Source organism: Schistosoma mansoni, chromosome W, assembly GCF_000237925.1.
Source record: "Schistosoma mansoni strain Puerto Rico chromosome W, complete genome".
NCBI classification, from domain to species: Eukaryota; Metazoa; Platyhelminthes; class Trematoda; order Strigeidida; family Schistosomatidae; genus Schistosoma; species Schistosoma mansoni.
In genome coordinates this window covers 45,093,069-45,105,767 of record NC_031502.1, presented here as the reverse complement: position 1 = coordinate 45,105,767, position 12,699 = coordinate 45,093,069, and the positions used below count along the sequence as shown (strand labels likewise).

Here is a 12,699-nt window from a genome sequence, read left to right as displayed (position 1 = left end):
AATATAGTTGTTATTCTGTTTTATGCCCCGATGGGCTTTTCTATACTATTTTCAACCTACTCATGCGTTGGAACTCCAACTAGTCTTCAGATAATTTCTTTGGGATGCAATGGAGTTCATTATAAGGACTGAATTACAACCAACACCAAAAGTATCGGGTTGTTAGACTTGTCACTTGTTCTATTCCTAAGAAATACTTTTTAGTTGAGTTCTTTATGAGTGCTGAACATGGGCCTAGTGGTGTGTTATAAAATAAGAACTACCAGAAGATGAGTTTCACCAATTTGTTCCCTTGACAGTTTTCTTCTCAAAAGCTGTCGGGTAATGTTGACATGTTTGAAGTTGCAGAATATCTCTTGTTGATTCCTGTCTAACTCAGTTCCTTAGCTTCGTAAAATATTGGTATCTAGAGGATTAGGTGATATATATTCTTTTACGAACTGAATGATATTATCTAGTGTCCTGGGATACGACATCTAACTGCTGTCTGAATGTCGGGATCCAAAGGACACCTAAAGACACTAATCGGCTACAAGTTCTGAGCGTGAATCCTTGCAAAGACTTAATTTGTTTGTATAGCTTTTCAAATCATGTCTTTTGCTTCATACATCATGATCAGGTACATAAAGTCCTCGTCAGGAGTAATTGTATTCGGAATCGTTAAGGAAATAAGTAGATATAAAATATGAGGACTGTCGTTTGTCACTTACGTCGGACAAAACTTGTTTGGAGGAGTCACCACCCTACTTGAACAGAGACGTGCTCGTTCCGAAACACCATCCATTACGGTTTGAGTTAGTCCAGTCCACCACTTGCTAGGGTTTCCAGACAACCTCTGGCACCCACAGTTCGAAGTTCTTGATGGGAACTGTAGCTGCTGAGGTTTACTTACCGTCGTTCCATTTCATCACACTCAATAAAGTTTCTATGAATAACTACGAGTGATTCCTTCATCCATTTTCTGGTGATTAAGAGGTTGAACTTTTAGTCAGGTTGCATTCATCCTCCTCACACCTTGGTTTTCTGGATTTTGCTGGGCAAGAATTATTAGTACAGCTATTGCTAGCGTAGCATATGAAAGTAAGTGGATCCTAGGTCTTTAGGTTTGTGTCGAGCAGGGATGGATTGTTCTGAATCCATTCGGAAACCTAACTGTCCCTGTCGTACCGTAACCATCACAATAAATGGCGTAATCTCTAACTCTCACTAGGCGAATACGAGTATTGTTTAGGATATTATCTGGCATACACAACTACCTTAATATAAAAACTCAACTGACTATAGTGCCATGCTATATATATATATATATATATATATTCCTCCAACTTTTATAGAAATCAGCTAGATGGTGAGCCGAAATACATGTTATATTTGTAAGCACTTGAGTGGATTTTAAGCGACCTGACAATATGAAAATAATTGTTTATTCGAGGTTCAAAGGTTTCTCTTCATAATTTAGATCCATTTCCTTGCAGCATTCCTTCGACAGAAGCTGGGACCTCGTGTTTAAAAGAATCTGCTTCCAAACAAAAAGTCACGGGTCCCGACTCCTCACCACCCACTTCATTTTGGGTATCTGGTTAATATTGCCAGCCCTCACGCAAACTATGACCAAAGCCAAGTGCATAGTTACGTACACGGTAAGTGGATTATATCTTTACACCTTGCTTCTTTCAGAGATACAGGATGTCGTCGATGGAACCATTAAGAGGGGTGGTGACTGTGAGTTGCCACACCCAATCTCCTGGTTTGAAGTAAGGATGAAAAGAGGTATACTTTCACTTTATTTTTGATCCTCCTGCTAAACCTTTGAAGATGTCAATGAAATCCTCTTCCCTAGGTTATTCCAGCTCACTATCTTGCTCAAAAAATAAAAAGCTGCACAGGTATAATAAATAAGACTTTATTCTGCAAAAAGATTATCAGCACCTGAGTATCTGATATAGTGACGTGGCCAGTACATCCACGATCTGAAGGGAATCCGGCTAGTTGTTTACTAGTCAGTCATTCACATGTTTAGCACAAATTTTTCGTACTACCGGCTAGTCGTTTGTAACACTAGCCGACTTCTATTATCACATATACTTTCACAAATTAGCAGAGTACACATAACCGATGTAGACAGTTTTTCACTCTCCAGATGCCTACAAACCATCAACGAGAACGAAACAGTGGTAAGCTATGATGTACCTTTATACATTAGTATTTCAAAGGACAGATGTTTAGACATTCAGGTTTACTAGTGAATAACAATATTCTCTGGCAAATGTCTACTAAGCATCAGTTCAATCATGAAATACCTCACGCTGTTCACATCCATGCACATACTCAATTTTTAACTTCACACTACGAATTATTCATTTCTCACAACCACCATCATGGACACAAATGGAAACAGTGATGTCTCGCACAGAATCACCTTGACCAATGATGGCATTACATTATCATGTTTAAACCTATTGTAATTTTGATTGCACTAAAAATATTCTGCTTTGTTTCCTTCGTACTACTTAAACTTGTTAATCTTACTTCCGTTATTTACTTGCTTACTCTAAGGAAGTAAATTACACTGAGTCACGGAACGTCAAAAATACATATCTCTACTCATTGAGATACTACGAAAATATTTGTTATCATCGTTCAAGTAAGCTCGTTTCCTCCCGTTTAAAACTAAAGACACCAATAGTACTAACATATTTGAGTTACTAAACACATCCTACTGACACAAAGAAAAAGTAGAGGAGACTTTAGGCGAGAAAAACACGTTAAGAGATAATTTATCAGCATTAAAAGTAATGAAAACATTACTTTTAACAACTTTGGAAACTTGTATTTATATGTGACTTCACAGTATTGATAGCGTTCGAGATGTTTTGGGTGACCATACTTTGAATATTAAGTATATAGGGATATCCACTAAACTATTAGGATATACCCTACTTGCCACCAGAAAGTGATTTTGATTCAGAACATTAAGATGTAACAGACCTCTGACATTAGTACCACAACGGTCGATAGGACACATTTAGACAGTCCCTATAAAAGAGCTGGAATCACAGATAGCATATAGTATCTAGTACTGTGTCATGCTTACGTAAGTTGTTCTGACTTGTGGATAGAACAATTAATTCACCCTATTCGAGTCGGTACCCACACTGATCTTGACCTTGTCAACTATTCACCCACATCCTTAATTGTTTTTTGAGCTTGTGTATGCGCTTAGCATTTACTCTATTCATCACGTTTCTTTAGTTTATTTTCATATCTGAACATAATTAGTGGGTCACGCTTTACCAAATCGAGTTTATACCACTGCCATATCGGCTTCATTTCTTTATCGTGGTGACGAGTGTATAAAATATACGTATACAAAAACCAATCTCGTATTTGACTTAATTTTTACCGTTAATCACTAACGTGAGTGAAGTCGATAGTTATATACGAGGGTAGTCGGGTTATCTATTTCCTTACCACCATCATACGATCAAATCCGAGTCAGATAAAGGGATACGATAAGCGACAAAAACCACAATTATAATCTTAAATGATAGAATATAGTAAACGCTTCTTCTTTAATTACAGCTGGAGTGAATGATACAGTTTATTTAACGATGATAACCAGACTAATGTAGAATTATAGTTTTTAACAACTAGTCGCCATAACCGTGAAAATGAAACTAAAGGATTAAAAACTCATTCGACGAAATCTGAGCAGAATGTGCTCAATGTAGCATAAAATAATAAGAACTATTCAGTTGTTTAAAGTTAACACATTCAACTAAATTTTTAGAACATCTTGAACAATGTACGAAGTTTCGGAAAAATCAGAACTAGTCTTGAAAAAATATATTCTTAAAGAATTTTGATTTCTTAAAATGTACAGAGATCTTTGGTTTGTCACATTAAAAGTCAAATGAATAATGATTTGTTAGAGCAATTCGGTCGACAGTTACAGAGTAGCAACCAGATGTTAATTAAATTCCTAAGTCATTAAAAATTTAATTTTCTCGCTACAAAATAACTAACATATCTACATATTTGTGATTTACATTTGTCTATTTGTTTAGTGGATATCCAGCATACTCATCTCCGTCATCTTGAGGTATTCTTTCTTCTTGTAAGCATGTTTCGTGAGTAGGAATTGTCAGATAATGAGGGTCATGCTGTAAACGTTCATGCTTTTCAAACAATGATTTTGTGGCATTGAACTGGTAACAGACTGTCATAATAGGTAGACTAGGATTAGCTAAATGAATATAGGAACACTGAATGGAATTTTTCACACTAGATGTTTCACTGTGAGTCATAATATTACCGAAAACAGGGAGAGGGGACATAGAAACTCCACGTTCATATTGTGGACACTTTCGATAAGCTTCAAGACTGCAAATATCAAAAGCCACGCCTACTTGGCATATTCCGCAGTTGTTCATCACCGAGTTGACACACTGCTTTGGGAAATTCTGTTTGTACTTTGAATGAAAGGCCAAAAGCCTCAAAAACTGACGAATCCAACCACCATGACCTACCTAGAGAGAAAAATGTACACTCATATTTACGAAGACTATAATCAAGTACAAAGTATAACTTTCTATACTCGGCTACGTGACACAATAATAAAAATAAACAGAACGCAATACTATAGATAAATTTAAAATTCTATCCATACTAGACCATCTGGTGTTAACAAAATGAGAAAACGGTGAAGTTCCGGTTACGTACACTATGGCCACTCGTGTAACACAACTACTATTTTAACGCTAAATAAGCTCGTATATATTTACAGAAGAGATGAACTTAGACAAACCTTATTTATCTAGTGAATTTAGAACTTTTTATTCAGCTATGTTCGCAGTTTTATACTATGGTTACATCTATTGACGTTTAAAAAATAATAAATTTGGACTGTTTATTTAAACTATAACTACGTTCGCACATTGTCAGTTAAATGCACATCATATCAGTCAATGTACAACCCGATATAGATGTGCGCTGCCCCAATTCGTCATACCATTTTAACACAAAGAGATGATATTAATAAGGTGAATAGCAAAAGAAATCGAAATATAGTTGCAATGATAGTGGAAAATACTAAGCAGTAAGAATACATTTTAAAAGACAGAGTGGAAAATTATGCATGAAGGGGTACTAAACTCAAGATGGCATTAATTTAATGTCATTTCAATGGAAGAATTAGCTGCTCCAAATCACTTTCTGAAATATATGTCTAAAACTCTTCCGTAAACCCTAAATGGCCTAAGATGACCGAGCTAGCCCTCCCAGATGCAGTTTTCTTATCTCTGGCTTACGAACGACACATTTGCGATTAAGTAGAAGTCAGGCAATCACACTAAAGAAATCTGTATTTATGCATCTAGTGCTTAATAAAGATATGGCTATATACGAATAAACTGGACAACATTAAGTACTGAACCCACTAATAGACTGATTGATTCTGATGTCTACTACCTGAATTTACATCAGTTTGATATGCAGAAAACTCCGTATGAATTAAATCTATTGAATGAGATACAATAGAACATACTAAAACCAACTAAAAGATAATCAAAAATCTACCTAGAAACACAAAAGATATATGCAAGTTCAGACTAATTAATAAGGAAAAATTAAGTAAGATCATTAACCGATCAATGTTACACCATCTTTGAAAACCTGGAATCGCTGGAAGACCGTTTTGTCTTAGTATGGGACTCAGCAGAGTGCACCCACGATCCCGTGTGCAGGACTCGAACTTAGAACCTTCGGTCTCAAGCGCACACGCTCAACCTCTAGACCAGTGAGTCGGCATCCAACCCTTGGTCTCAATTAAGCTCAACAGTCCCCACAACCCTATACTAATAATTAACATGTGTTTGCCAGTGACCAGCCGTGAGAGGTAATTCTCGGAGTTCTAGTGAGAAGCCGTGACCAGTGGAGTTCAGCCGTGTCGGATGTGAGGCAGTTACCCACCGAAGACAGTGGGAGATGGTTGCTCAACGTTGTGAACTGATCGAATTTCAACATAAACAGCGTCGGACTCCGGCAGGTGATCTGCAGGTCAGGCGTTCGCGCGCGAGACCGATGGTTCCAGGCTCGGGTCCCACATGCGGGATTGTGGGTGCTCTCTGCCGAGGAGTCCTATACTAAGACTAAACGGCTGTCCAGCGCTTCCAGGTTTTCAGTAGTGGTCTAATATTGATCTGTTCATGATCTCAATTAAAACTCAACAATCTTCACAACGCTGTACTGATATCCCTTAATTATGGGTGGATAAATAAAATTGTATGCTTTTTGTACTATTCATAATTCTATTATGAGAATCATCCGATCTTAATTGTCTTATAAGTTTTTCTTATGATCTTTCCTAGTCTACTCACTTTTTGTTAATGTGAGAGGATTTTCTTTGTCTGACTTGTTATACAAAACAAGATTTTTTTTAACATAACCAAGAATTAACTTTAGCGATTTGTCAATCGCTGTGCATTTCCTACTACCTTATCTTGTTCCTAATTGTTTTCCCTGGACTTTTGAGAAAAGGTTAAGATGTTGTATGTGGATCAGTGAGTTTTTATTAGGGTCAGTATTTAAACATTCAACTGTTAGGAACACGGTTGTTGATAAACACGTAAAATCTTGCAAACTACAGGTTAAATACAAACCATCCACTTTCCTATTACCTATTCTCAGGAAAACGGAGATGGAAGTACGTTGAAATCCATCCATGTGAAACAACACACAAAAACACTACAATCTTTTTTGAGGATATATATTAAGTGAACGAAAGTGGCAGAGAACTAACAGAAACTTTCGCGTTTGAAGACAAATAGTTAATAATCACAGTTATGACATCCTAAAATATGGTCAGTATAGATTCAATTATGAATACAGTGATCTTGAGTGCTGTTAGAGGTATGAGGGCAGTTGGCAACTTTGACCGATGCATATATGTGCCTGATCCTACGTTGTAGCCGACTGACTAACTATAGATTCAATTTAGGAACTTATCGGACTATTTTACTCTAAGAATTCTCTAACATACTACATATGTGATACTTAATAAAGGGATTATTCATAAACAATTATTATTTAATTATTTTCTTCACTTTAATAAACAGGTGTTTTTCAAATACAAGCAATTGAAGATACTCTAGATACGACAAAATCGGATGATACTTTTGTCAGAACACTTCAAGTACTATATCCGGAATTCAAACAAGGAATAGGACGATAAGGGTTGAAGTAACGACGTCACGATGTTTGACCGAACGCCTACATCTCACAGTCCTCGTTAAAGCTAACAGCATAAACATCAATGTGCAATCCCCACAAAACTATTTATTTTGCCCGGTTATTAACTAATACGAACGAATTAAGGTAAATGACTAATAGACCATATTGTGAAGACAGTGCAAAACCTACCGTCAGATAAGTTATTACATCAATTTGAATGCACTTCTATTCCTTAGTGACTATCATTCTTCGTTGTTGTAGTCCCCGTTACCAAAATAATACAGAAAACAATAAAATTCAACACGTAAAAATTTACCATAGTATCTTTTATAACCTTTCTAGCAAAGACTCCATGACAATATGGTATCATAATATGCAAAAGAATTGACGACACATTAAACTTACAATAAGAACATGTCCTGCATAAGTGGATATGGGCGATTCTGCAGCTTTGGTATTTTCATTTGGAAAAACATCAAAACTCTTACAAATTAGCTTCCCCATAGGCGATAAATCACTAGACCCTATAATCGGAAAAGGGTCTTGACGAAGAACGTTGGTATGCTTCATGCTTGTTTCTATAAGACGAGAACAAAGATCCAGAAGGAAGTTATGTGTTCGACTTGCCATCTGTAACCATTATAGGAAGTAAAAGACAAACAATCACACTTGATGGAGCCTAAACAATCAAAAACAAATTCAAACTAATGGAATCATTTGATAATTAACAATGTGAAAATAAATAATAGCATTTTTACTCTAACTAATTTTTTTATTATTACATCTATTCAACAAAAAGAAGTTGCATTAGATTCGTTGATAATGAATCTTAGATAAACTAAAAGTGGGACTGTATGAAGAATACCATGATATATAGACAATATAATGTATAACAAAGATTTTAGACGAAATAACAGTATCATTAGACATTTGATATTCACAACCTTGGGCATCTATTTCCATATAATCAATATGACCAAAAATAAAACAAATAGGTGACCAACCAAGAAACACTTAGTTTTTGAAGAAGATATAAAAAAACAATGATATGCTTAGAATGTTGTCAAATATTCCATTGTCGTATAAGTGGTTGCAACTACAGGTTGAGCAATATCAACACCGTACAGTATTGGTAATTTATTGAATTCTAATTAATTAATAACTAAATATAAGTTTATGTATGAGAACCTGATTGGCATATATCGTGTGAAGGATTACCCAAGTAAAAAGAGACAGAGGTTCGATTCTGCAAACAAACATTAAGTTTATCCCAGCAACTCACTGCACTTCTGCATTGCGTAATCGGAAAGGAAATACAATAAATGATAAAGCTACCGATTGCTACGAAGTTAGGCAAAAGACATTAATTTAAGAGATATCCAAAATAATTAAAAGTAAAAATCTCTTTCATGTTTGGCCTCAGTTTACTAAGTAGTTGATACTCACTAACATTTGGCGATAATATTTCGAGATTTTCACCAAAACATCCAAAAATCACTATATTGCAATAATGGTAATGTTGATTACAAACAAAAGTGTTACGTTTAGTTTACTGTATTTTTGTTTATCCCTGAAGTAATATAACCAAATTTACAACATACACAAAAGGTAGGATATAAGGTCTTTATTTAGAAAAATAAGTCCAAACAAACTACATTTCATTCAGTAAGTAAAAAATACCGAAAATATGACTGTGACATCACCTTCACAGATAACAAAACACGTATAACTGTTTAAATATTTTAAAAAATTACTAACCTCGTGAGTACATTCTCCACCAATGTTTCGCCAGCCATCACATTCATATCCCCTCTTGAAATTTATTTCTGTGAACTGTTGAACTTCAGATCTTGGACGACCAGTAAGAGATCCGAAGTTCTGTCGTACCAATCGATTATTAAAGCGAATCTAAACATACTCTTTCACGTATTCGTGATTCCAGTTCCACAACAGACGGGTCGGTTACCTCATATGCCGTCTAAAAAAATACACATTTAAATGCAAGTATCAATGAAATTCTATAATACTATATAATATGCACGCCCTCAACACCACTACTAGTTACTACAAAATTAAATGCAATACATGACTTCATCGTTGTACTGATTCAATTTCAATTGCATCAACCATGGGACTTCGACGTCCACAAGTATGATAATGCATGTACATAATACTTTATCAAATGTTGTAAAAATACATATAGCAAATTTACCATCAATTTACGGAAAACCGTTTGAATTAGGAATGTATTAAAACTCTGACATTGATACTACTTCGGACTTATTTATTTATTTAAACATATAAATATTGATACAAGGAGGCACCAGATATATATGCGCCACACAAATCTCCTTTGATTTGTGTGAGGGCTGTGATACTGCCCAGGTGCCCAAACTGAAGAGGTGGTTTTTTTAGGGGATCACATCCCGAGCCTTTGACCTAAAGGTCTGATCCACAAGGCAGTGGAGCATCGTGAGGAGATGCAGTCCCATGGTAGCCGGTGATCAACGGACTCTCCCCCACTCTCAGCCGCACCAGGGCATTTGGGGGCACTTCGAGATAACAGGCTACATGTTTGGGACCTGATTTAACAACTTCGCCTTGGGAATACAGGTAGCACTACTCTTTCTCACACTAATGTTTCCGTAATTTAAAATCTTAAGGTAGCTGTTTTACTGGGTATTTACCTTTACATGGTGTTTCTATATCTAGGATTCGTTTTAAAGTCTACATAAAAATAACGGCCGGGTGAATTACATGGTATAGATAGCCAACTAGTCATAACTGACACGCGCTAGTCACCTTATTCTAAAAGCAGTTATTTCTCAGTATAATTTTTTACAATGTTTATATCGAAAAACCAGTCTAAAAGTTAAACATCAAGTAAATTATGATTTATGAAAGCTAATTCCCAACGTCGTTTATAGGCCGTTTGCTTATATTATCTTTTAAAAATAAATCCTTTACCACAAAATGAAGATAATGGTTCTTATTGATTAGGTAAAATAAGAAAGTAGATCTTAAATGTCTTATTTTGATTTTGCTATATAAAATAAGTTGAGCAAGAATAAAGCCGTTTCACAGTCTTATTTTATCAATACACTGTTTGAGTATAAGAAACACTCATTAACAACACTAAGTTTCAAGCACAAAAGCTAAATTAATTGCTTCATTACGTTTCCTGTTGACTGATAACAGGCATACGACGAAACGATACACTATTTACTGAAAGCGTGAACAAGTGTACTTTATATTTTTCTGGAAACTTTCATGACAAAAACCCGAAACCATAACAATGTGTACAGTTAGCCCAAGCAAATCAAATGGTTTTGGATGGAATTGAAGAGGCTTTCGCTTAACAGCCTTTCGTATCCAGTAGCAATGGATCACCGACACCTTTAAGTAGCAACTTAGATATATTTAACGATAAGAGAAATATAAGTCAATTATAGTGACTGTTCTGAGTTCTTAAGAATATGTCAAGTTTCTTCATGAAGGGATCTCAGGAAGTCTCTTGGATCACTTTAGCCCGCAGAGAATTCCAGAATCTGACTGCTTATAAAGAGCAGGTATGTCTACAGTCTCTTCTGTTGTATCTCTAATTTCTGGGTGTTACTACAAAGGTTTTTATTGGGACTGAGCTTGGGTAGGTGTTTAAAGAGGTGACCAAGAGTGTTTAGGATTATGTAAGTCATTAGGAAGTCACCTCTGAGACATTATACTAAGTCTGCAGTAAGCAGTTACTGTGAAGTTTTCGGATGCTTCGTGAGACCAAGCTCTGTATTTGTCACACTGAATACCACAGGTGACAGCGAAACGGCTTCCGGGTCGCTTACAAATGACCTTAGTGATCGTGGTGGAATATAAGTTGTTAAAGAAATTCTAGTAAAAGTTTACGATCGTGAAGAAAGGCTCTATTAAGATAACCAAACTTAAAGTAGCCAAAATAAACATAACAAGTTCAGCAAACCAGATTCTTGATTGTCCCAAGAAAATCGGTAACTTACGTATCTGGCTCTTTTTAGATCACTTGAAATAATAATATCTGGTTTGCTTTGGTTAATGAGAGTCCGAATATTCTTAGCTTGCTCAAGTCCAACTGCTGATAGATCGGTATCCAAGTGACCTAAAACGCCAAAATCTAAATAAAAGATAGAAGTAACCTTGAATCACTTGGTTTTTATTTTCAGTTGTTTCTCCGCTAGAAGATAGTTCATTATTAGACTGATTCTTACTGTCGTAATAGCGTCAAGTAGAAATATAAGATTTCTTGTTTCATATTCTGGAAACAAAGATAATATGAAAGCACAATGAACCTGTAATTAGTATGTTTAAATGTTTAGTACAATAAGCTATCCCACTTACCGACTCAGACAAAATATCTACTAACCACACAAATCACAAGAAATAATCACCAAAATCACATCGACATTGAGGAAGCGTTACTGAAAGTCATCAAATAAAATAATTATTAGTGATTAAGCACAAATAAATCCAAGTGAATATGTGCGTAAAAATAACCTACATACTGACCGCGCTATTTAAAGGTGACAGCGGTACTTTTACTGAGTTAATTTACTGTTAATTTATTGCTAACCCCGACCACTTCAGTAGTGAATGCTGATAAAAAGTGTATCAGCAAACGAAGTCGAGACACATCGCACAGTACTTGCTCGGTCGATACACAAATCGATGTAAGGCCACCTCAAATAAGCTCGGTAACAGCTGAATTACATGGGTCTAAGGAGTGAAAACCGACTTCAAAGAGGTCTGTTAGAAATAAAAACTCAAGAAAGGAAGTTTCTTCTGTCCCCCATCTTCTAAATGGTATCCGTCAGGAAAAACCTGAGAATCCCTACGGTAAACTGGAAAAATCTGAGGACTGAATTGTCAGAAAATTTTTTCGAACAGAAACTAGTCGATGTGGTTATCACATGTGTCCTAGTGCAACATGTTAAAGGAGCAACTAAGCACAAATCGGACTCCGAATCATCCTTACTAGATCTCACATTGATCTATTATGATGATGACGTCACAAACCCCAACTATATTCTACTCCTAGGTAAAAGCGTTAATATAGTTCTAGTCATTGATTTCCATAGTTGTCAATAACGATGATGTGTCAGCCCAACCGAGACCTGACGTCTGAAAAGCAAATATACAAGATATCATACACGCAGCATCGTTAGTTGATTAGACGATAGAACCAGCCCGCCATCAAAACGGCTTGGGATCATTAGTGGAAGACAATTACGATAAAGCTCAGGTATTCTCAAATTACTTTAACAATGTATATACCGTAGGGATGCCCTTCCCTTCAGTTCATACAAGCCCCACACACATACAATGGACACTGCGACCGTTAAAAACCTGGTGTCTTAGGTCCGTTAAATAAGCTTGATACAGGCAAGTCCATGGGACCCGATTAAATGCATCCTAGGTTGCTAAAGGAACTACAAAATTTTGTCG

The 12,699-nt window shown here is 36.0% G+C and overlaps 1 protein-coding gene across 1 annotated transcript; it reads right to left on the bottom strand.

Annotated features, from left to right (window-relative positions):
* Positions 1-3,832: 3,832 nt before the first annotated feature.
* Smp_180040 (phosphoglycerate mutase) lies at positions 3,833-11,509 on the bottom strand (the record flags this gene model as incomplete). The annotated part of the gene is made up of 7 exons (XM_018789858.1): positions 3,833-4,529; positions 7,636-7,860; positions 8,989-9,108; positions 9,149-9,208; positions 11,238-11,356; positions 11,394-11,431; positions 11,466-11,509. The coding sequence occupies 7 exons, from the start codon at positions 11,507-11,509 to the stop codon at positions 4,056-4,058; spliced, it is 1,080 nt and encodes a 359-aa protein (XP_018655259.1). The 3' UTR covers positions 3,833-4,055.
* Between the last annotated feature and the right edge of the window lie 1,190 nt (positions 11,510-12,699).